The following is a 27,319-nucleotide window of genomic DNA, read 5'->3' as shown; positions in this document are numbered from 1 at the left end:
ATGGATCCAGAGAGGAGACAAACTATAGAGCTGGCAGCTCTTGGTCGACCCTTCAGACTTGGCATGCTCTATGACTGTCGCAGAGACTCACTTATCCCAGGTACAGTATACAGCTTTAAATGTAGGATGTGACTATAGACTATACTGCCGTTTATGTTTTTAAACAGATCTAATGATACTACTAATACTCCAGTATTATTACTTAGATGTTTTATGTGAGGTACTCCCAGTGAGAATTCAACTTACAAGCCAATGCTGTATTCAGATTATAAAGCGTGATGCAAAATGAAGCTAAGTGTGACACTAAAAGCTATAATATATGTGTTATATACACAAATTAAAAAGTAAAGATGTGTTGCAATATTTCCGGGTATAATGTGTAGAAGTTTGTGCGAGTGTTGTATAGAATCTGTAGAAGTAGTTTTGAAGAAAATGCAAAATGGCGGAAATTATGTTTAGGCAGAAATGGGCATGAGCTATGTGGGCCTACAGTTCAAAAGATATGTGCCAAAACGCAAAGTGGACTGGTTTAGTACCACCATGAAACAATTGGGATGGCATGTCTTCCTTGGCCTACTGGCAGGCAGCATACAACATAAATAAGTACAGAGATTTAGGAGATTGGCTCTGGACCAGTGGGCAAACCCCCCAGCACTTCTCTTACAGCATGCTGTTCCTATTAATGGCCCAGCAGATGGCGCTAGTTCACCTTCTGCAGAGCAGTGCTGGTTGCAGTAAAATGATTCTCAATAGAAATGAACGGGCGGACTTTACACTTGATTTCATTACCTTAGTAAATATTTTCATAAACACTTTATGTTTTCAATCACTAGTTTAAAGTATTTTTTAAATCATCATGATATGCTTTTAGTAAATTATGGTCCCATTCATTTAAACATGAATGTTAGAGTAGGGTATGTTTCTACGGCTTTTACTGGTTCTACCAAGTGAAGACCCGCCCTCGCTGCGGTTACATCCAATAGCAGTCGTTTCCGGTTTCATTACGGTACCGGAAGTTCTGTCAGATAACTCACGAATAGATTGAACCAATATTATAGACCGAATATATTTAAGCAATATAATAGAATGAGAATACAAGTGTGGAAGTAATATTTTATCTTGGCGTTCAGGCTCTGCTATATTTTTTCTCCCTGCTCAGCACAATCATACGGCCATCATTAACCATTAAGAGCAGGGAGATAGATATACCATAACATAACAACCCCCCATGGGGAACAGACCAATAGCAGAGCCCACTGGTGGTGCTGGGGTGGTGGTGGGAGCAAACGCTGCATGACAACAAGCTAGAAAACACAACCGGATGGAATGCCCGATTCAAGAGAACTTAAATACCCGCCCAATTGGACAGCTGATTGCCACGTCTGTGTATGACGTAAGGATCTTGCATGACGCTGTAAACAGCCACATAGAATGAGCAATGCATGTAACCTCTCGAGTGTATGCTGCCAGAACTAACTCGCAGGCTACGTATAATTTCAAAGATGGCGGATTTCAATTATTTTTGTATTTTTGTTTTGGCCACGGTCAGAGTTAATTACAATTATAATAGCTGTAATAGAAATATATAATTAATTATAAGTGTATTAATTTAAGTGAAAAAATATACTTAAATCTATGCAAGAACATCACACAACCATTTATGACATCTTATGATCTTAAATTACTAATTAAATTAAATTAATTAACAACTTGATTCACTTATTTGACCAGAGTCCCCAGGGCTCTATACTAGATCTGCTCCTTTTCCCCTCTACACCACATTGCGTTGCAACATGACACGTATGCTTGTACATCTGCTATTCTAGGTGAACGTTCTCCCCAGAATAGGGATGCTAGTGGTTAAAGCACCCAAATACCACATAGTGTGACTCATTATTACAAAGCAATATGAGTTATGAGTGCTTATAACTGTAATTATACTAGTATTATTAGTAAGAAGATTATAATGCATTTATAACATAATGTCATTATAAAATGTTTCTGTCAGGAATTAGTGAAGCTATTTCAAATGTTTTTCCACAACATAACTTTGCAATCAATAAACAAAACAAAACAATATGGAACAGATAGCGAGGATAATGTATGGGCAAAGATGAAAATAAAATAAGGAAGAAATACACACTTGAATTCCAAGGCTGCTAACAAAATATATATTTTATTCATCAACCAGAGTGAAACAAGTGATGAAGGTAATTTGCTGTCTATTTCATCTATTACAGGCGTTACATTGTGGGATTTTGAAGATCTACTAAAGGACACAAGAACAAGACCCCAGCCCAACACTGAACTTGAAATAGTCACATCTGAAACAATAGAGTTCAAAACTTCATCACTGGATGTTAAAGCTTCCTTGAAAGCAAGTTTCTTGGCTGGACTCGTAGATGTTAGTGGCTCTGCCAAATATCTCAAAGATAACAAGACTTCACAAAATCAGGCCAGAGTAACATTAAAATACAAAGCTACCACAGAGTTCCAAGAACTGTCAATGAATACACTTGGAAGAGGCAATGTGAAACATCCATACGTCTTTGATTCTGGCATAGCAACACATGTTGTAACTGGTATCCTTAAAGGGGCACAAGCCTTCTTTGTATTTGACCGTGATGTGTCTCATGAAGAGAATTGTCAACACATTGAAGGCAACATGAAGGTAATAATTAATAATATTCCCAACCTGGCAATAAAAGGTCAAGGTTCTCTAAAAATGAAAGACACAGACATTGCAAAAAGTGATAAATTCTCCTGCAAGTTCCATGGTGACTTTTCACTGAAGAACAATCCAGTGTCTTTTATGGATGCAATAGAAGCCTACCAAAGCCTGCCAAAGTTACTGGGATCAAAGGGAGAGAATGCTGTACCAGTGAAGGTCTGGCTGACGCCTTTGCAGGTTTTAGACTCTACTGCTGCTCAGCTTGTTCGTCAGATTAGCATTGGACTGGTGAATAGAGCTCAAAGTGTCCTGGAGGACTTCAGTGAACTGGAACTGAGGTGCAATGATGCACTACACAGAACTGTCGCACAACAGTTCCCACAGATTAGCAAGAAGCTGAAAGATTTTAAAAATATGTGTGAAGAGTACAAGCTGGACTTTCAGAAAACCTTGTCAGAGAAACTTGTTTCAATCAGAGGAGGTGGGGAAGAGGAAAGTGTGCTTGCAGAGGTCCTGAAGAGAAGACAATCATCTCCTTTCAACAACAAAGACCTGAGTGAGTGGATGCGCTGCAAAGAGAGAGAAATAAACATCATCAAGTCCCTTACTGACATGATGAAAAACACAAAGATTGTCTCAAGTCATAATGAACTTGATCAAATAATCCTCAGTCCAGAAACAGATCATGTTGTATGCTTTGCTTTCACGTCATTGCAAATGGCTGAACCATATCTGTCAACTTTATCAACCTACTTAAGCGAAACATCCAAACAAGTGAACACACAAGATACTGCACTTCATACCCATGATGTAGAAAAGGAACAATGGTACTTTTCAAAAGATGTCTATCAATCACTGAGACAGAAAGCAAAACTTCTCATAGATTTTTCAGAGGCCAACAAGGAAAACAAGAATATCCACTTCCTAACAACAGCTATACCAAATGAGAGTCAAAAGGGTGCAAGCATCTACCTTTATAAGGATGGGGTTGAGGTCAATGACAATTTTGAGCCACCTTCAAAACCTGAAAAAACAGAAGCAACTGACATAACCCGTACCAGTGTGACACTCAAGATGCAACCACCAGGATTTGGAGCAGAAGACATCAGCCACTACTCTATTGAGTACTGTGTTACTGGACAAGATGACTGGCAACAACAGACTGCATCTAAAGCTGATGAAGTCACAGTGTCCAATTTGACTCCAAACACAGAGTACACGTTCAGATACCGAGCAGTGTGTCCAGTTGGCAGAGGGCCAGCCAGTGAAGTCAGTATACGCACGGTTCTCGAGTTGAGTAGCGCTGAGCTCGATGAAATATGTTTTAATATGAATTACCTTTAATATAGGCAACTAGGCTATTTAAAGAAGGTGCTCGCCTGGCCCTGAACATAAAACCCCTGCATTAAACATTCTTAATCCTCTAAACACAATTAATTATGGCTAATTATTATTATTATTATTTGATTCGGGATATTAACAGCAAATAAACACATTCAATACGGTGCCTGGCCCTGAACAGAAAAACCCAGTGTTAAAAATGTTAACAGCTCTAAAAACAATTAATTAGTGCTAGCTATTATTATTATTATTATTATTATTATTTGATTCGGGATGTATTTACGTCGCATAGACCAGACGTTCAATACAGACGTCTAATCCTTAGACAGCAGACCAACGAAACGTTCAATCCTAACGAAATTTAACGAAATAACGTTAGAATCTAACGATTTGGTATACTGCAGAACCGTACGATAGAAACGTTTCAGCCTGGAGACTGGGTTGAGTTGAAGTATTCTCACATGAACTATCAGTTAACTGGGGGAAACCCACCACGCTTTACGTAAAGGTATCCACTGGAATGAAGGAAAGCAAGAGGCAACATCGCACCATCATGGTTCTTGGAGAAATTGGAGCGGGAAAGACCACCCTCATCAATGGGATGATCAACTACATACTGGGTGTCCAATGGGAGGATTCATCTCGGTTCACGTTAATTGATGAGGATCAAACAACTGCTCAAGCTGTGAGTCAGACATCTGAAGTCACTGTATACAAGATTAACCATCAAGAGGGATTTCAGATTAACTATTCACTAACCATCATTGACACACCATGTTTTGGTGACATTCAGAGAATACAAAGAGACTGGCTGATCTCAGAGCAGCTGAACAAACTTTTCAAAGACCCACATGGTGTCTCTGAAATTGATGCAGTTTGTTTTGTTGCTCCAGCCTCTCTTGCACGGCTAACACCTACACAGAGATATGTGTTTGATATGTATTTGTCAGGGTTTTTGTGACATTTGCAGATGGTAATATTCCACCAGTCCTGGAGGCAATCAAAGCCTCAGGGGTCCCATGTCCAACAAAAGAGGGACAGCCACTTCAATTCAAATTAAACAATTCTGCCTTGTTTGCAAATAACAAATCTCGTGAGGATGAAGTAGGCTCCTTTGATAAAATGTTTTGGGACATGGGTGTCAAAAGCATGAAGAACTTCTTCAAAGCTTTGAACCTAATTAGTACAAAAAGTTTGACTTTAACAAAGGAGGTCCTCGGAGAACGAAAGAAGCTTGAAACCTTGGTTGAAAACTTGCAGAAGCAGGTCATACTTGCGTTAGCTAAGCTCGATGAGATAAAACAAACAGCTCAAATACTTGAAAATCACAAAACAGAGATTTCTGATGTCAAAGAAAAGCGAACAGTGAAAGATATTCGAGAAAAGTATCAAACAGCTTTAAAGAAAAAGATGTGTGTTGAGGACATGATCGCAAAATTTGATGCAGAATATGATGATCTGCAGCTGCAGGTGGTAAATCTTATGGAGATGTCACACAGACTGAAAGATTTCGCACTGAAGCACAATCCACTTTCCACTCCAGAATAGGCCTACATTGACCTGCTCATTGAGGGAGAGAAGGCTGAATGCAAACCAGACTACATGGATCTTATTAAGTCCCTGAAGGAAATGAGAGGAAAGGCAGTGTACATGGGGCTATGGTAGAAAAAGGAGAAACTCTCCTCTCTGACAAAATTTGACCAACTGTTCAGGACCAGTACACCACTGACTTTGAGGTTGGACTGTGTATATTAATAATAAAGAAAACAGACAAAAGTATTTTTTCGATTTTTATATCAAAAGGAATAAAGTGATCAGTGGGTTCTTTAATTCTAACCCTCTTGTTTACTACTTAGAATGTCCCTGTCGTTGTTTTTATGTTGGCAGGACAAAATGAAAAGGAAAACAGATTAGACCTTACATGTTTAAAGGACGACTTCACCCATTTTCAACCTATCTTCATATAATTGGTCCTCACTAATACTCATGATAAAATGGTACAATTTTTTTCTGCTGGGTCTGTGTCTCATAGGAGGGCTGTGGACAGTGCAGAAACCTGTCTACCAGTGACATCATCGTTAGACAGGATTTTTTTCCCCAACAAGATTTCACATTTTTTATTTAGATTTTTATTAACGTGAGAACAATGGCTTCCATTATTGCATTGGAACTTTCCAGGAGTAGAAAGCCTGCAGTTTCTATTAGCTTGAATTCCCCATCGATGATGTCACTGGTAGACGGGACTCTGAACTGTCCACAGCCCTCCTCTGAGACACAGACAGAGCAGACAAAAATTGTACCATTTTATCATGAGCATTAGTGAGGACCAATTATATGAAGATAGGTTGAAAATGGGTGAAGTCGTCCTTTAACTCTAAAACCTATTACATTTACAGGGCTTTATGAATCTATTACTTTTACTCCTTTGTTTTTAATCATGTGTTGTATTCAAAATGTTTAACATGAAAGCATGTTTTCTTTGTTGTTTTTTATTTTAATTTTTTATAGTGATACAGTGTGTACAATATGGTAGTTGTTTGCTTTGCATTTTAACACAGCCTACCAAAGGTTCCTGTTACAACTCATACGGTTGTCAGACATGATTGAATAAAGTCCTTTTCACCAGAGTTTTCGATGGTTTTGATGAGCTGAAACTTGCAGATTTCAGATGAGAGTTATTAAACCAATCCAGATCATAATGAGTCAAATTAGTAAAGACTATGGTGACCATAACCCTTTGTGTACTGGACTTGGATCATGCTCTGTGCAATGGAAGTAAAGGGCTGCTCAAGTATGTGATGCTATGGGCACTATATTAAGATTATATTAAGTGATGATTATAATCAGTATCCAGCTCAAATCAGAGGTGTAAATAATTACAATGTTGTGTGATGCTTTCTGTTCAGAAAAATCTGTCAAAAAATAAATACCTGTTATAGCTGTTCTAAAGCTATACTGTGATGAGCAAAATGGATTTACATAATATGAGATTAACAATAAATTGTATTCACAAACAGTTAAAGGTAAATTAAGTGATTTTCTTTTGTGAAAATAAATGCTAAATAGCTCTATATTCTGATAGTAATCATTGTCTGTTAACTAACAGGATTCTCCCTGTGTCTCCAGCTCTTTAATGAACATAAAATGCATTTCAGAATCAGAATATAGAGCTTTAACTTTTAACAAAAAAAGATTGTTTTAACCAATAAATACTTTGAGTATCATTAATTACCTGATGAATGATGAATAAAACATAATTATGAAAGTCTCTGCTGTTTTCTTAGGTGTGGGAATATATGTATAAACGTCAAAATATTCTCATTATAAAACAACAATTTCCATATATATTTTTTTACAGAGGTTTTAATTAGTAGTGTGTGGTATATTTCAGACAGAGAGGTGTTCATTGTGATCCCAGGACGTGAAACAACTGTTTATTGGTTAAACACAGATATGTGACCATGCTGATACTCAAATGCATTATATTTGCCACCTGCTCTCTAGAGAACTCTCTTCTATGATGAATTGTTACAATTACATTAATTCTAGAATGATGAAAATCGGACAGGTATATGCACAGTGCATGAACCTTGGTACAGTCAGTTTGCATGAAATTAAAACCTGAAAATAATTTTGCATGAAATTAAAACCTGACAATGAGTTAATGCACAGCCTTTTCACCCCACTATGACATGGTTAGCCATGCACGTGAACTCTTGGGCAAACATTTGGCAAAAATAACTGATCCTTACAATAGGCAAAAATAATCCTCAATAATCCTCAACGTGCTGTAATTACTTTTTCATCAGCTATTTTCAGCAACAACAAAAAAAGATTTGGTATAGAGGAAAATACCAGCGGACGACCTAGTATAGAGCCATCGTGGACCCCAGTAAACTAAGTATATAAGGTTAAAGTGGGTAAATTGCATTAGGAACAACAGTAGTCAACGACGCTACAGAAGGTTACTGTGGAAACCCCGGTTTGTATGAGTTCAGTCCTGCAGAGCTCCGTCAGGTGACATCAGAGAGTGTCAGACTCAGTTAGAGAGTGAATGTCAGGAGGTTTTAGGCTTTGGTTGAGAGGAGGCTGAATGGAGAACCAACATCCTGAGGCCTTTCTGCCTTCTGTTAGTGCTGCACATGACTGACATCTACTGGTAAACTTTGGAATTACCAAAGTAGAACTTTAACACATTTTGGTCTATTCTATTGTGCACATTGAAAAACAAGAGTTCAGAAAATATGTGATATGTTGTTTTGTTTTCTTGAAGTGGTTATTTGACAAAGGTCACAATAACTAGAATATGTTATTCATACACTTGTCCCCCTGATTCTCCTTGACTTGCATTCCATCAAACTTGTAACGCCAGCTTCTAAGTGCGTAGAAGATGACATAGAGTATCTGATCTCTTCTTGTTCAATACTCCTTGTTCATTTCAGAACTCACAACCTTTCAGTTTTAACAACTGTTGTTATTCGTTATCAGGACCACCAATAGGTGGCAGTGTTTCTCTTTTCCTTATTCAAGTTGTTACAAACTGGCTCAGATTCGTAACAAAATGGAAATAGAGCACAATTATAGGAATAACAAGCAAGATATTTATTAAGGAATAAACACAACAAAACCAATGTTTCAGCCAATAGGGATGAGAATCAATGTGTATGTAGGAGTCTAAGGTGTGACTTTTGTCAGATGTAAGAAGATGGGCCTCCAAGGAAAAAAGGTTTGGTTGGTTTGCTACCAGGAAGTGGCAGTGACTAAGCAGCAGTGTGGAGCGCAAGACTCAAGAATCATGTTGAAACTGAAACAGTGGACAATTAAAAATCAAAACATTTGATTGCAGATAAGTAAGAGATGTTTGTGCAGTAACAAATAGGAATCCATCACTAAAAGCATAGATTCAAAGTATTTAAGTCAAGCTTCAATTTTATTTACTCGTATAACTTCCACATTTGATGATGTCAAAATAAATTGATATTCAAAGGATCAAACTGGTATTATTGCATGTTTAGCCCATTGAATACAATGCCATACTGAAAGGAATGAAAACTAATGGCTTATTGGAATGTCAAGAAAAACAACATTAATATGTAAATGATACAGTGCATGACTTCTAGACAGTGAGCTAAACATGCAACAATGTATGGACCTTTAGTATACAGTACTGTATATTAAAGGGTGAAATCAATATAGTATGTGATTCTTGGCCCAATACCAACACACTAAATACCTAGTTTTGAAATACATTTTGGACCCCCCACCCCTCCTTTATGCAATGAATTGCAGCATCTGTGAATTGTAAATTGCTGTAGTTAAAGCGGCACTATGTACATTTTTATGACTAAAATGTTATTTTGCCCAATATGTATGGTATAATATGTTAAGACATTTAGATTGTGTCAAAGGTCATTTCTCACCTATAGACATATGGGACCTGACACACATTTTGACCTGATGGTCAAGATTCAATATATCCCCTGAGCAAGCAGGCAGACTCTATTAGCTCAATGGTAAAACATTCCAGCACTTGCACAGGAAAATGGCTTCAAATCCGGGATAGAAGAGGAAAGTTACATATAGTGCAGCTTTAATATTGTGATTTTGATTCCTTTTCGATTCATTGTACAACCCTAATAAAAAAGTAATCGCCAGAATGTACTAAATTACACCATTTGCACACAGAGGAGGCCCCTAGGTGACTTGCACTTGTTTGTTTGTTCTTTTCATTTTCTTTCCCCTCTTTCAGAGACTTCCCAGCAGGCCTTGAGGCTCACACACTTTGGTGTATTGTTTTACTGTTGTTATTGTGTTATCTGAAAGTGTAGTGGTTATTTTATAGGAATGTACTGGAAGGAATTCATGTCTTATATGGCTTAATTGTGTTGGGGGAAACAGCACAAGTGATATAGGTAGTTACATGGAGCACCCCCTCCCTTCTGTGTTTGTGTTTGAGTTGGTCTGGTGGTATATTAGATTTTTTTCAAATCCAGCCATATATTGTCAACATACGGAAAGTCCTCTAAAATCTCCTGGTAGATGGCTGTGTTGACTCTGGACTTGATAAAACAGAGTGCATCAACACCAGCAGATGACATGGCACCCATCAGAGCATGTGAGCGAAGTGGAGCGGGAGGAAATGGCGCTCGTCGCTCCAGGGGGCTGTTGTCACGCTCGCTATCCGCTCATGTTGATTCCCCCCCCAGCTCTGTCGCTCACGTTGATTTTCGCACCTCTCGCTCCATGCTCAGCAGCACAAAAAAAAAGAAAATAAAAGAAAAAGTTGAAATTTGAATTAAATCTTGATCAAGGACGTGCGCTGTGCACTTCTGGATGTCTGTGTGTCTGAGTCCATGCAACCGGGCATGCTCAAACATGCGGTGGGTGGCCCCCGCCGGAGCAGCTTGGAGGAAACCTGAGAAATATATATTTATATTTCTCAGGTTTACTGTTGCCTATAATTATGAAATTAGTAGCTATTTAGCACAATTGTTGATCAGGTTGACAGTATATGTTCTTATACATATTTCTGGCTTTGCAGAGGACTGTGTTACCCGAGGACAGGAGGAGATCAAATTCTACAAACTAGTTTGGCAATTTAATTGGCTTTAATAGTTGTGGTGGTGTCCATTAAGGTGAACAGTGGGCCTGTTCCTCAAAAGGTGAATTAGAGCTAAAGCCTGGCTTTACCACCTATCCTGGCTTAATTTAGCCAGGATTAGAGCTGAGTCGGTTCCTCAAAAGGTGAATTATCTTGAAGATTAGTTTAGCCAGTTCACCCTGGCTAAGTTTAGCCTTATCCGATTCCTCAAAAGAGAATTGAAGCAAGCCTAGCTTAGTTACCATGGCAATTTAGCTGTGAAGTTAGCCTGGTCAGGAGCAGGCTAACAGCCAAGCTTTATCAATCCAGTGCCTTGTTCTTCAAGTTTTGTGAAATAGCTGTTAGTCCAATGACTCCAATCATAAACCAATGAGTTTTTCTACACTTATTCAATTCTTATGCGAAAATCTAAGATCTACAAGCCCGATATGTTTTTGTCTTATGACGGCCGGGGGTCCCCGGCCCCCCATGGACCCCCGCCCCCGTGGACCCCCGTGTACCCCCGGCCCCCTGTGTACCTCCGGACCCCCGTGGACCCCCACCCCCATGGAACTCCGGACCCCCGTGGACCCCCGCCCCCATGGAACTCCGGACCCCCGTGGACCCCCGCCCCCATGGAACTCCGGACCCCCGTGGACCCCCGGACCCCCATGGACCTCCGGACCCCCGTGGACCCCCGGACCCCCATGGACCTCCGGACCCCCGTGGACCCCCGCCCCCGTGGACCCCCGTATACCCCGGACCTCTGTTGGGGGTCAACGGGGGTCCGGGAGTACACGGGGGGCCCGGCCCCCCGTGTACTCCCGGACCCCCGTTCACCCCCGTGGACCGTGGACCCCCGGCCGCCAAAAGGCAAGCTTTTCCCTTGTAGATCTTCGATTTTAGAAATTTGAAATTAGAAAATTATTCTAAGTGTTTATAATTATAATTCCAACATTCACTTAAACTCCTTATGTTTAAACCTAACTGAATTATATATTTATGGATTTGTATATAAATTAATTGCATATTTTTGGACAACTTGTGCATTTAATTTGTCGGCAATACTTTGCCACGCTTTCTCCCTGGATCTATATTTATTGCGGCCGTGTTTCCTTTCTTGCTTATTATAAATTTTACTTTTAGATTCCATGAGCTGCTGCAGTGCTGCTGTTCAGCCACAGAGAAGAACGCCGCTCTGGTTTTGGGCTCCATGATTGGTCAAGTTCAAGGATTCTGCTATCGACTTTCATGGTCTTTTATAGAAATAAGTGAAGCCTGGCTTCATTATCCTGGCTCGACACAGCCTGGCTTGACAAGGTCTAGCTCGACAAAGTCGCTCCTTTTCAGCCTGGCTTGGCGTTCCAGGAACCGAATAAACCAGGCTATACGGACCCGACTTTGTCAAGCCTGGATTTGACTTAAATCCAGGCTTATTTAATTCACCTTTTGAGGAACAGGCCCGTACTGTTGATGAGAAAGTCTGGAATATTATTGTGATTCTATGCTAGTTGTGTAATGGAACAATTGACATGATGAGTGATTGAAAACCGACGGTCATGGCAGGATTTAAAGGAATGCAGTGTCACAACTACTTGATGTTTATCCTGATGCAACACAATAGTATCATGCCACAAGGAAGATCATTCAAAAAAGAAACAAATATATCCTGTATAACAAGACATTGCCTATTGCCCTCTTTTGATGTTTTGTTATATGGTGCATATAAAACTGAATACTGATTCTCCACATGTTGTGACTATGGGTTCAGAAAGCAGATCTGTCCCAGACAACCTGAGAGACCTTTGACAGACAGGAAGCCAGTGTAAATATGTGAAAACTGTAATGATACGAGGAGCAGCGTTCTGAATCAACTGCAGCTGTGTGATTGGATTTTAGCAAGATTTTAGCGTAAAGACACCATTACCGATGTCAAGTCTACTGAATATGATGGAGTATTTGTTTTCCCCAAGTACTATAAACCTTGATATTGTTAAGTTGTGTTGACGCACGCACGCACGCACGCACGCACGCACGCACGCACGCACGCACGCACGCACGCACGCACGCACGCACGCACGCACGCACGCACGCACGCACGCACGCACGCACGCACGCACACACAGACACACACACACACACACACACACACACACACACACACACACACACACACACACACACACACACACACACACACACACACACACACACACACACACAGACACCAACAGCTCCAGAAATGGGCCTGAGTGAGTACCGATAGGGGAAGACTTTGCCTGGGTGACACAAGCATGGTTGTTTGGTCCATCTGGGTAGAAGAGAAGAACCCAGTGGAGATGGAGAGACCCTCCACACCAGACGACCCTCACACTGCATGGGGCATATAAGAGCCTCTGGGGGCCCTGGGTAAGTGAGGGAGGCGTTCACCTCTTCATCCAGGACTTTGTGTTTGGTGAGTGGGTTATACCAGTGGTTTTCAACCTTTTCAGGCCGTGACCCCCCAAAGGAATTTGAACTGGGGACCCCCCACCCTGACAAGCACATGGAATTGTAGGAGTTAAGGCAATACATTTAGTTTGACTCGGTGCCACAGATAAATATTGTGAAAATAGCAGATCTACAAGCTGACAACACCTCCCAATGCGAGGCGTTGTGAGCTTGTAGAATCGTCTATTTTCATTTTTTTTACTCTTTCTTATATTATTTGACAATGGTGGAAAATAGCCGATCTGAATAGTGGTTAAAATCCAAAATGACACAGATACTTTCCCGCTTTTAATGGGTTACGTTATATTTGATGTTAAGTGTGTTTTGGGGAAAACACAACAAGTGTTTTGTGGTGCCATTTGAGTTCTCACTCCTCAGTGCCGTGGTTTTGTAAAGAAATCCCTGCAGAACATGGGAACATTTTCGCTGTAAATAAATTTACCAGTCACGTGACGCGTCTGATCAAAAGGATTAGATCAGATGAGAACAGCCACTGGAATTGTCATTCTATGGAAAATCAACCGACACAATGGATGATAACAACGTACTGAGCCAGAGATAATATCCATACTAGCTCGACTGAATGGTAATGGTAATGGTAATAAGGGCTGATAACTGCCATCTAATGGGCTGATAGCATGCAGAGCGGGTGGTGATAGAGGTTACAGGGAGCACCCCCTCCTTTCTGTGCTTTGTGTTTGAGTAGTTTTTTTGCTTGTGGGAAGGTCTCATAAATAAAAGAGTTTTCCTATAAAAATATGTAAAAATATGAACAGTAGTTCTCATTTATATTTTGAAATGGCCACCTACACCATTTCTGTCTCATGTTTGATGTGCAAAATATGCTTTATGAAATAAGGAAAGGAGCTGCCTATGAACTTCATGAATCACTTAGCCTACCTGTACATACATAGATGGTACACCCTCTCTATCATGCAGCTTACAAAGGTTGGTGAGTGATAATTAGTAAATAGTAGGTCGGGTGGCTTTTTTTATCCTTGGCTGCACGTGGGTGTCACACTCCGGAAATAGCCGATCTACAAGTCTGTGACACGTTGTGAGCTTGTAGATTGGCTACTTTTAGCACACAGCTAAGTATAAATCTGGCATTACGACGGCATTGAGGCCTGCCAAAAGTACATTTTAGTCGACTAAATCAACTGTAGATTTAGTTGACTAAAACTGGACTAAACCTAAAACATTTCAGACCACTAAAATGTGAAAAAACTAAATTTTATTCAAAAGACTATGACTATGGCGAACTTTTCTGCCAAAATTAACACTGGGTGACAGTATAATGTTATTATAAATACTGCCTGCTTTGCAGAGGAAAGTGTTAAATGAGGACAGGAGGGGATCAAATTCTACCAACTAAACTAGTTTTCTGTTTGGCAATATGGTAGCTTTAATAGTTGTGGTCTCCATTAAGGAGAACAGGTATTCTATGTTGATGAGAAAGTCTTGGAACATCATTGTGATTCCATGCGTAGTTGTGTTGTGAGATGATGAGTGATTCGATAATAAGGGTCGATGGCAGGGCTTAGGTATGCGGTGTCACAACTACTTCGATGTTCTTAAGAATCTTGATGCATCATGCTACAAGGAAGATCATTAGTGAAAAAGAACTTCCGCACACCCACATAAAGTTTAAAAGCAGGTGCGTAGGCAACAGACAGTAGACAAAATCTTAAGTATTTAATAGGAGCAACGTCGTGTAGAGCTTTAGCAGGAATCATGTCCATAAAGTGCAGAAATTCATATCTTGTCATAAATAAATTCAATTATTTTCTCCATTGGTATAATTTGCATACATTTTGTAACATTTAGGCCAAAACCAGGAAAAATACCAAACATTTTCAAATATGTCTGCGTGTGGCCCACAGCAGTGGTGTAAAGTAACTACAGTAAGTACATTTACTCAAGTACTGAACTTAAGTAAAATTTTGATTACTGGAGTATTTCCAGTTTTCTGTACTTTTACTTCTACTCCACTACATATTGTACTTTTACTCCACTACAATTATTTTAATGATGTGTCGCGATGCGACACATTGTGAGCTTTTAGATCTGCAATTTTAAACATCTTCAAATCTAAACATTTGAAAACTTGTGAAATGGGACATTCTGCATAATTAGTACTTTCTACTTTTGGTACTTTAAGTACATTTTGATACCAATACTTTTGTACTTCTACTTACTTACTTTTACTTTAAGTTTTGTATTCCGGACATTTACAGTATTGATACTTTTACTTAAGTTAAAAATGAAGTACTTTTTCCACCACTGGCCCATAGTGGTCTCATCATTGAGAATAGTCACACCAGGGGCCACGTGTGGCCCCCGGTGGCCTGGTCAGGGGCCCACGGGGGCCACAGGTGCACCATTTCTCTTATCCGCACCAAACCTGTACAACCCAGCCAGGGATGCTGCCAGAGTTGGACGCACCAAACCTGAACAACACAGCTTACTGCTGCCAGGGGTTCCCTGGGGTTACACGTTGTCAAGGCGCACCGTCCGCTCCAATCCGCTCTAAACTTGGCACACACACTGTTCAGGGGTCTGACATGAGAATACTCACACCAAAGAACCTCTGTTGCACACGTATGAGATGCTTGAGTGTTAGAGCAGTGTAACAGCACAGAAACTTGGTGACCATTGCGCTGATCAGCGCAGTATAGGACTAGATTTGAAGTCCTATGCTATCTGTGTGTGTGTGTGTGTGTGTGTGTGTGTGTGTGTGTGTGTGTGTGTGTGTGTGTGTGTGTGTGTGTGTGTGTGTGTGTGTGTGTGTGTGTGTGTGTGTGTGTGTGTGTGTGTGTGTGTGCGTGCGTGTGTGTGTGTGGTAAGACTGTGTGATTAACATATCCTCCTGAATGAATGGGAAGAACTGAAGACAATGAACATGATTGCTCTTTGCCCAGTTAATCAATTATCTATTGAATTGCTATGATTAAAAGTAGGTTTGGCTTAGGGGGCAGGGACACTGGCCCTCATTTATCAACGGAGCGTATAAACCGGCTTATATTTTTCCATATATTCGGCCGTACACCAACGTCGAAGTCACATTTATCAACGAATCCTACACAGCCAATCCTGGTGTACATCAGGTCGGAGCTTTGATAAATCTCACGTCTGAAAACGAGCGTCATTTAAATAACACACCCTTAAATATTCTGGAAACAGCCCGATTTTACGACATGAAGAACCGAAAAGAAAGAGTTTCACCGGCTCGCCTCGCCTCGCTGCCTGTCAAGTCACACACACGCACACGCACACGCCTCTCTCTCTCTCTCTGTCTCTCACACACACACACACACACACACACACACACACACACACACACACTCACACACACACACACACACGCCCAACTGTGTCTTTCATGTCATCCGTAGCGGTACAATCTTTGTCACGCTTGTAGCCTATATGAATGACATATTATTTATGATATCAATCACATCGCCATGAACGGGGTTTGTATATTAATTTATTTAACCCATACCGAGCAGTGCACAAGCAGTCATGTAGGATATTCCCTGTGAGACTCGGACAGGCGGCAGTGATCCCGTGCTGCCACGTTAATAAGAGATTCGATCGTCAGGTTTATATCCTTAACCCAGCCAGGTTGTAGCCTATATAACTCTCTATGACATAACTCCATACCATAGGACAAGCTACTGTAAGTTTGTAGACCTCACTGTCCATGAAAAGATGGTCGCAAAAGCGCTCGTATATTTTGAAAATAGCCATGCAGATCTGCAAGCTTAACCGAATGACTGTTAAAGCAGTTTGTTTAAATTACTTTATAAAATGTTATATTTTCACAGGGATTATTTATTAGTTTAGATATACATTTAGGAGTGGATTATGTGTCCAGATACCTGTCAGACAGTCAGACAATGCTACTCCGCAGGTCTACAATGGAATAAACAGGCGCAGCCAACATCAACAACTGGTCTCTACCAGACGTGAGATCTCAGCGTACCATAGGATGAAGCCCACGTCAGGATATATTGATCAATGCCGAAAGGTGCAGTGATCTCGCCGTACGCCCATTATTTGGGCTGCACCGCGTTGATAAATGAGGGCCACTGAGTCTAAAGTGGGCCCAAACTAACCAAACTATTCATTGTCCTTCAGTAAGTTGAGGAACAGAGGAAGCAAAGTGTATAGTGAGCACAGATCGAAGATTTGCATACAGTCAAAAAAACAGTATATTTCACTTTGTTAAAATAAACAAGATTTTGCACCCAGCGCGCCCTTTATGAATTCTGTAACATAACAGAATGTTACATGTATCAGTGATTGAAAGCAGGACAAAGCAGCCCGTCTGTCTCTCAGAACCCATGTTGTTATTTAGCCTTTTTTGAGCATGCAGGTTAAATCAATAATGTCGTATTTCATGGTCAGTCCTTCATCCTGGCGGAGGGTAACCATATATTCAGCGCCTCAAACCAGGACCCTTAAATCAATGTGCATGTTCGTCATGCGCACGCACGCCCATTCATGCATGCACGTGCACATGTATACACACCATATAGGTGTTGCATACAAGCACATTCAGACACAGTGCATTTGTTCGTGTTTTCTGATTGGTTAGGTGAGCATGTTTATATGAAAATAACATAACATTTATGAATATAAACGTCTATGCAAGCACTGAAAACAACTATTATTAATGTTATAATTCAGGCGCTGTATAATATTTGGTCAAATATTAGCCTTTACAAACATCAGGCTCACCCGCCGCCTATTAAGAGGTAATCACTGCATATGTTTACATTGGCAAAGCAATTAGTGAAGCAATACAAAGTAAGAAAAGTAGGCCTATGTACAATTAAAAGGGAATAGAGAAATGGGTAAACAGAGCTAGAGCTGTATCACATTGCAACTTTAACTAAAACATGCATGAAAAATAACAGGCCAGATTTTGCGGAAGAAACAAGCAAACAGGTCTATGAAAACCAGCTCAAAAGAAGCCTAATAGGCTTCTTTTGAGCACACGTCGATCGCGAGAGAAATAAGCAACCAGGTCTACGAAAACAAGCCCCAAATGAAGCGACTATTGGGCCACATGAGCACTTTAAACCCATATGCATCGGCTATTTGAAAGTAGCAGATCTACAAGCTCACAATGCGTTGTGAGCTTGTAGATTTTCGAGAGAAAAAAAGTTAAATGTGGAATATTTCAGAAACATTTTAACAACAAATAATAATATATAACAAATATAATATGGGGGGTCCCTGGCACAACACGTTTTCAGATGGGAACACGTTTTCAGATGGGGATATGTGGACAATTAGAATGGATTAATTTGGGGGTCCTTCACATGAAAATGTTTGAGAACCACTGGTTTAAACATTAGGAAACAAGCCTAAATAAGCAGCTACACTTTAGAAACAAGCCAAAAAAAAAAAAAAACGCAACCTGCAAACTACCAATATTTACAAGCGACTTTACAGGAAAACAACAAGCCCTAAATTGTTTATAATGAGTGGACATGGCGTTATGGGCTAATATAAAAAAATAATACAATGTTGTCCAACATGGCAAGCTCGTCTCTCACACAGTCAGCGGCTCAACCCCCATCTATTGTCCTGCTAATTAACGACCTCTTTGATTGATTGATTGATTGATTGAGTGATTGATTGATTGAATACTTTTTGTATTTGCAAACAGTTTGCAAAAGAAGGCACAGTGGCACAGATGTATACAAAATAATGCTAAAAGGATAACCCAGTAAGCCCAGGGCTTGTTTCCATTGAGGTCCTATGTATTCAGTTCACTCTCCAAACAGAAATAAGAACATTTTACATAGAAAGGGAGGCATAGCCTTGTAATTTAAGGACTTTTAAGAAAATAAAAAAGACCATTACTGCATATAGTAATCAACAAACTATACTATATTTTCACAATATTTATCTGTGGAACAGAGTCAAACTAAATGTAAGGCCATATGATTACTTCAAGGGGGTCCAAGGGGGGGGGGGGGGGGGGGGGCGCGGCCTGAAAAGGTTGAGAACCACTGGCCTACTACACAGGCTGGTTGGTTGGGTCGAAAAATTGTTAATCATAAAATGTTCATTAAGATATTGGGTAACACTTTATAGGCCTAATAACTATACACTATTAAGTATTAGTGAAGCATTAGTGAATACTTAATTCATCATGAATTCATCATTTGTATAGCATTATTCATTACTAAGCATTAGTAAACACAGTTAACATTATATTCCCGATTAATAACCTCATCTTTAATGTGCTTAATGATTGTATTGAAATGTTCCAATTTCTATATCACTGCTTCTATCTCATTTGTAAATGCTTTATAAGGCAGAGACAGTCCTGACTTTAGATGGGCTCACACACAATATACTGTACTAACGACTAGTAACTACCTTAATAAATCACGAGTTTGAGTATGAATAAGTGCATACATTTGTATAAGGAGAGAGAGAGAGAGAGAGAATCAGTGGTGGCAAAAGTACTCAATTTTTTTACTTAAGTAAAAGTATCAATACTGCAATGTGGATATACTCTGTTACAAGTAAAAGTCTGGAATAAAAAAATACTTGAGTAAAAGTACAAAAGTATTGGTATCAGAATGTACTTAAAAGTAGAAAGTACTCATTATAATGTCCCATTTCAAGTTCTTAAAATGAAATGAAATTAGCAGATCTACAAGCTCACAATGTGTCGCACCGTGACGCGTTGTGAGCTTGTAGATCGGCTATTTTCAAATAGCCAAAGCTTAAATAGGGCTGAAGTGATTAATATATGCTTAATTTTTTATAATAAATAATTAAAACAATTATAACGTTTTCAAATAGTTGTAGTGGAGTAAAAGTACAATATTTGCCTCTGAGATGTAGTGGAGTAGGAGTTAAAGTACTGAAAATTGTAAATACTCCAGTAATGTAAAAAAAATAAAAATACTTGTTTGTGTACTTAGTTACTTTACACCACTGGAAATAATAAATACAGGGTGCTTTATGTATGTACAACAGAGAGGATATAATTTATACTCTAATTTAAGATAATTAAATAAATAACATTGGTTTTATAATGTATTGGATACATAATAAAAGTATAGTAATAATAATAAATAATACATTTGGATGCATCCTGCTCCGTATTAAATGCTGTTTTTCAGTTCATCATTCAAGTTTGAGCCAATACAAAATATATGTGATTATATATATATATATATATATATATAATTATATATATATATATATATATATATATATATATATATATATATATATATATATATATATATGCATACATAAATGGCCTGTACAGCATTCTAATGACACATAAAGACGCATCTGATGATTGATCAGGATAAACTGACACAACTCATTATCCAAGGATCCAATCACTGGATTTGATTGGCTTTGCTGGCATGTTTAGACTTGCAATTGCTATCAAGCACACTGATACTGAACACACACGCACGCACGCACGCACGCACGCACGCACGCACGCACGCACGCACGCACGCACGCACGCACGCACGCACGCACGCACGCACGCACGCACGCACGCACGCACGCACGCACGCACGCACGCACACACACACACACACACACACACACACACACACACACACAGTCACACACACACACACACACACACACATTGTGGGTGGAGCTTCATTAGTTTGTTTGTACTGTATCTCTCTATCAATGTGTCTCCGCCCAGTCTCTGTATATAACAGGTAATAGAAACACATTTTAGTATCACGCCTGCTTGACACTGTGTGACTGACTGCAACTACAACACATTCAACAATTACATTTGAAGGAAATTCCATCCATTGCAATTACATTTACATTTCTACAGACGAGGACGTTGGATTCATCACGACTTGTGACAGGTAAGGACATACAGGATCACATTGAATTGAATTGAATTGAATTGAATTGAATTGAATTGAATGGAATTGAATTGAATTGAATTGAATTGAATTGAATGGAATGGAATTGAATTGAATTGAATTGAATTGAATTGAATTGAATTGAATTGAATTGAATTGAATTGAATTGAATTGAATTGAATTGGCAGGATAATCCAACAAAAGAATGATGGTGTTTAGTATTCTGAAAGGTGTAAAATGTTAACTGAACTTACTGGAGGCATAAAAAAGACAAATTACAGGTTTAAATATGTAATTTCACAGAAAATATCGTTATTTATTGTAAGAAACAACCTTGTTTGAGACTACTACTTGAGGAAAACTCACCACATAGGCTGCATGGCAACTTCCTGGACCTCACTCTAATCTAATACAAGCCTGGAACTGGTGTTTTAATGCCTCCAAGTACATATCTAGGGTCAGGTTGCCTTTTTGTTCTCAATCCACGTTGTGAACAGCCAAACCAGAAACAAATCAGTAGCCAGGGAATTTGGTAAATTCATGCATGAATTGATCGTACATTTGGGCATTTTCTGCATTATTGATCACAGTTCGTCGAGAGGGTAACCTTATCAATAAATATGATCATTATCGTACATCTGCCAACACTGATGGTGTTACATTGTACAATACAACTGTATGAGGTGGAAAAAGTATTAATTTTTATTTTACTCAAAAGCAGCAATACTTGCATGTGCTGTTAGTCTAAAAGTGCTGTATGCAAAGTTTTACTTGAGTAAAAATACAAACGTATTGGCTTTAACATATACATCCGGTACAAAAGTAAACTTTTCAAAATGTGCCTTTTTATGAATAGCCGATCTACGAGCTCACGACAAGTCATGATGCGATGCGTTGTGAGCTTGTAGATCGGCTATTTTCAAATACCCAAAGTATAAAATAGGGCTCAAGTGGTTAATGTATATTTCGCAATAATAGTCATCTAAATCTGCAAAGTAATTAGTAACAAAAGTTGTCTAATAAGTGTCGTGGAGTAAAAGTGTGATATTTGCCTCTGAGTTGTAATGGAGTAGAAGCACAAAGTAGCCTTTTAAAAAACAGGAAATACTAAAGTAAAATAGAACCAGAATGGTTCCCTTTTTTGGTTCTTGGGACGTGTCATTGGCTCTCTGAGGCACCTTTAACCACTTAAACCCTTGCATCCCAATCGGTCACCTCTATAATGCTTTATATTTATATTGCAATTATAAGGCATTGCCTTATAAGGCATTATAATGCTTGTTATACATGTTTATAATCATGTATAACGACTTATAACCACGTTTATAATGTATTATAACTGCTGGTCATAATGCATTATTATGCTCAGACTCAGAGGATTTTACTGTCAAGGTGTCACTTTGAGGTTTACTGTAATTAAATATTCGACCAGAAGACGTGTAAAAGTGTGTTGCGTTATGTGTTGTTAAAGACACACATATTATATATATATATATATATATATATATATATATATATATATATATATATATATATATATATATATACATATACAAAGACCCTTTTTTAAACATTTGACATATGTGTTTTACAATAGTGCACAGGTTGTAGACATATATGTCCAGCAGATGAGGCACTTTGTCAGAAAGGATCTCCCCTCACACTGAAATTGATGGTATGCAGCTGTCTGCCGTGTTACTATGACAACACATTGTTATCTCTGGTGCACTTTTCATCTACTAGACATTTGGAGTAAAAATTAGCTTCATGTTCGGATCAATAACTCTTAAATGATAAGCGTTCATACCCGACCCGAAGCAAAACTCTTCTCATCAATGCATTCAAAGACAAAGCAAAGACGTGAATAGACAGTTGAATTATTCCAACTTGAGCAAACAAATAGTGCAAGTAAAGCTAATAAACTTGCGAGTGAAGCAAGGTTTTGGCGGGTGCCGGGCTCCTCTCAACCCAAAAGAGTGCGTTGACTCCATTGGTCAGGCGCCAGTGTATTGAAGGTAAGGGTAGTTCTCTCGTAGATACATTACATTACATTACATTACAGTCATTTAGCAGACGCTTTTATCCAAAGCGACTTACAATAAGTGTATTCAACATAGGTAGGGAACGAAAACTACTAATCACCAGAAGTCTTTAGTGCATTTTCTGCAAAAACAAGCAACCAAGAGTATACCTAGCGCTAAGGTAAAAGTGCAATATATCAGCTACCTATTTCCTTAAACAGATGAGACAAAATAGCTAAATCAAATGAGCATGAGCTAAAACAAATAAGTGTATCGACTAAACAAGATCCAATACACAATCCAATAATCCAATAAACAATACAGCAATAGAAAACAAGCGTTCGTACAACTAGTTAACAACAAGTAGGTCAGGCAGAGAGGAAGGGTAGTGTTTCCTGAAGAGGTGGGTTTTCAGTCTGCGGCGAAATATGGGCAGTGACTCTGCTGTCCTAACATCAGATAGGGTGTGTATCCTAACATCAGATACACACCCTCCCCCCATATAATCTTTATCCTTCCAAATAACCTTCAATCTCAAATTCACAGACTCATCTAGTTTAGTTTCAGAGAAGGAGATAATTCCCACCTTACCGTTGCCAAACCTTAATTCATCTTAATGTCCCTTTTATGCCCATATATGGAGATCTCTGTATCATCTGTTCTTATCTCTTGTGTGCCCACATATGGAGATACCTGATGGCATCAGTATATGCCCATAACTGGGCGCCTTAAATAAATGGGCATATCGGTCATTGATGTGTTGTTATTATGTATTTCTAATATGACTAATTTAGAATGAATGAATGAATGATTTATTTTCTCCAGTGCAGTGTAAGCCATGGATCCTATAGAGCTGGCAGCTCTTGGTCGACCCTTCAGCCTTGGCATGCTCTATGACTGTCGCAGAGACTCACTTATCACAGGTACAGTAGCTTTAAATGTAGGATGTGACTATAGACTATACTGCCGTTTATGTTTTTAAACAGATCTAATGATACTACTAATACTCCAGTATTATTACTTAGATGTTTTATGTGAGGTACTCCCAGTGAGAATTCAACTTACAAGCCTAATGCTGTATTCAGATTATAAAGCGTGACGCAAAATGAAGCTAAGTGTGACACTAAAAGCTATAATATGTGTTATATACACAAATTAAAAAGTAAAGATGTGTTGCAATATTTCCGGGTATAATGTGTAGAAGTTTGTGCGAGTGTTGTATAGAATCTGTAGAAGTAGTTTTGAAGAAAATGCAAAATGGCAGAAATTATTTTTAGGCAGAAATGGGCATGACCTATGTGGGCCTACAGTTCAAAAGATATGTGCCAAAACGCAAAGTGGACTGGTTTAGTACCACCATGAAACAATTGGGATGGCATGTCTTCCTTGGCCTACTGGCAGGCAGCATACAACATAAATAAGTACAGAGATTTAGGAGATTGGCTCTGGACCAGTGGGCAAACCCCCGGCACTTCTCTTACAGCATGCTGTTCCTATTAATGGCCCAGCAGATGGCGCTAGTTCACCTTCTGCAGAGCAGTGCTGGTTGCAGTAAAAATGATTCTCAATAGAAATGAACGGGCGGACTTTACACTTAATTGCATTACCTTAGTAAATATTTTCATAAACACTTTATGTTTTCAATGGCTAGTTTAAAGTCTTTTTTAAATCATCATAATATGCTTTTAGTAAATTATGGTCCCATTCATTTAAAAATGAATGATAGAGTAGGGTATGTTTCTACGGCTTTTAGTGGTTCTACCAAGTGAAGACCCGCACTCGCTGCGGTTACATCCAATAGCAGTCGTTTCCGGTTTCATTACGGTACCGGATGTTCAAAGATGGCGGATTTCAATTATTTTTGTATTTTTGTTTTGGCCACGATCAGAGTTAATTACAATTATAATAGCTGTAATAGAAATATATAATTAATTATAAGTGTATTAATTTAAGTGAAAAAGTATACTTAAATCTATGCAAGAACATCACACAACCATTTATGACATCTTATGATCTTAAATTACTAATTAAATTAAATTAATTAACAACTTGATTCACTTATTTGACCAGAGTCCCCAGGGCTCTATACTAGATCTGCTCCTTTTCCCCTCTACACCACATTGCGTTGCAACATGACACGTATGCTTGTACATCTGCTATTCTAGGTGAACGTTCTCCCCAGAATAGTGACGCTAGTGGTTAAAGCACCCAAATACCACATAGTATGACTCATTGTTCCAAAGCAATATGAGTTATGAGTGCTTATAACTGTAATTATACTAGTATTATTAGTAAGAAGATTATAATGCATTTATAACACAATGTCATTATAAAATGTTTCTGTCAGGAATTAGTGAAGCTATTTCAAATGTTTTTCCACAACATAACTTTGCAATCATTAAACAAAAAATAACAATATGGAGCAGATAGTGAGGATAATGTATGGGCAAAGATGAAAATAAATAATAATAATAAAATGAAATACACACTTCACCTGTATTCTAGATGAATTCCAAGGCTGTTTACAAAATATATATTTTATTCATCAACCACAGTGAAACAAGTGATGAAGGTAACTTGCTGTTTATTTCATCTATTACAGGCATTACATTGTGGGATTATGAAGATCTACTAAAGGACACAAGAACAAGACCCCAGCCCAACACTGAATTTGAAATAGTCACATCTGAAACAATAGAGTACAAAACTTCATCACTGGATGTTAAAGCTTCCTTGAAAGCAAGTTTCTTGGTTGGACTGGTAGAGGTTGGTGGCTCTGCCAAATATCTCAAAGATAGCAAGACTTCACAAAATCAGGCCAGAGTAACATTAAAATACAAAGCTACCACAGAGTTCCAAGAACTGTCAATGAATACACTTGGAAGAGGCAATGTGAAACATCCACACGTCTTTGATTCTGACATAGCAACACATGTTGTAACTGGTATCCTTAAAGGGGCACAAGCCTTCTTTGTATTTGACCGTGATGTGTCTCATGAAGAGAATTGTCAACACATTGAAGGCAACATGAGGGTAATAATCAATAATATTCCCAGCCTGGCAATAAAAGGTCAAGGTTCTCTAAAAATGAAAGACACAGACATTGCAAAAAGTGATAAATTCTCCTGCAAGTTCCATGGTGACTTTTCACTGAAGAACAATCCAGTGTCTTTTATGGATGCAATAGAAGCCTACCAAAGCCTGCCAGAGTTACTGGGATCAAAGGGAGAGAATGCTGTACCAGTGAAGGTCTGGCTGACGCCTTTGCAGGTTTTAGACTCTACTGCTGCTCAGCTTGTTCGTCAGATTAGCATTGGACTGGTGAATAGAGCTCAAAGTGTCCTGGAGGACTTAAGTGAACTGGAACTGAGGTGCAATGATGCACTACACAGGACTGTCGCACAACAGTTCCCACAGATTAGCAAGAAGCTGAAAGATTTTAAAAATCTGTGTGAAGAGTACAAGCTGGACTTTCAGAAAACCTTGTCAGAGAAACTTGTTTCAATCAGAGGAGGTGGGGAAGAGGAGAGTGCGCTTGCAGAGGTCCTGAAGAGAAGACAATCATCTCCTTTCAACAACAAAGACCTGAGTGAGTGGATGCGCTGCAAAGAGAGAGAAATAAACATCATAAAGGGCTTTACTGACATGATGAAAAACACAAAGATTGTCTCAAGTGATAATGAACTTGATCAAATAATCTTCAGTCCAGAAACAGAGCATGTTGTATGCTTTGCTTTCACGTCACTGCAAATGGCTGAACCATATCTGTCAACTTTATCAACCTACTTAAGAGAAACATCCAAACAAGTGAACACACAAGATACTGCACTTAACGAACTATCCTTATCCTTATCCTTACTTCATACCCATGATGTAGAAAAGGAACAATGGTACTTATCAAGAGATGTCTATCAATCAATGAGACAGAAAGCAAATCTTCTCATTGATTTTTCAGAGGCCAACAAGGAAAACAGGAATATCCACTTCCTAACAACAGCTATACCAAATGAGAGTCAAAAGGGTGCAAGCATCTACCTTTATAAGGATGGGGTTGAGGTCAATGACAATTTTGAGCCACCTTCAAAGCCTGAAAAAACAGAAGCAACTGACATAACCCATAACAGTGTGACACTCAAGATGGACCCACCAGGATTCGGAGCAGAAGACTACTGTATTGAGTACTGTGTTACTGGACAAGATGACTGGCAACAACAGAATGCATCCAAAGCTGATGATGTCACAGTGTCCAATTTGACTCCAAACACAGAGTACACGTTCAGATACCGAGCAGTGTGTCCAGTTGGCAGAGGGCCAGCCAGTGAAGTCTCAATGA

The 27,319-nt window shown here is 39.0% G+C and overlaps 1 protein-coding gene across 1 annotated transcript; it reads left to right on the top strand.

The window, feature by feature from the left end:
• LOC308092802 (cytolytic toxin-alpha-like) lies at positions 1-27,319 on the top strand (the record flags this gene model as incomplete). Its single annotated transcript, XM_080438899.1, has 3 exons — positions 1-100; positions 25,589-26,793; positions 27,254-27,319. The coding sequence occupies 3 exons, from the start codon at positions 1-3 to the stop codon at positions 27,317-27,319; spliced, it is 1,371 nt and encodes a 456-aa protein (XP_080295025.1).

The sequence above is a fragment of the Gymnoscopelus braueri genome, assembly GCF_963280865.1.
Source record: "Gymnoscopelus braueri genome assembly, chromosome: 10".
In the NCBI taxonomy this organism is placed as follows: Eukaryota; Metazoa; Chordata; class Actinopteri; order Myctophiformes; family Myctophidae; genus Gymnoscopelus; species Gymnoscopelus braueri.
This window is presented reverse-complemented; position numbering and strand designations above follow the sequence as displayed.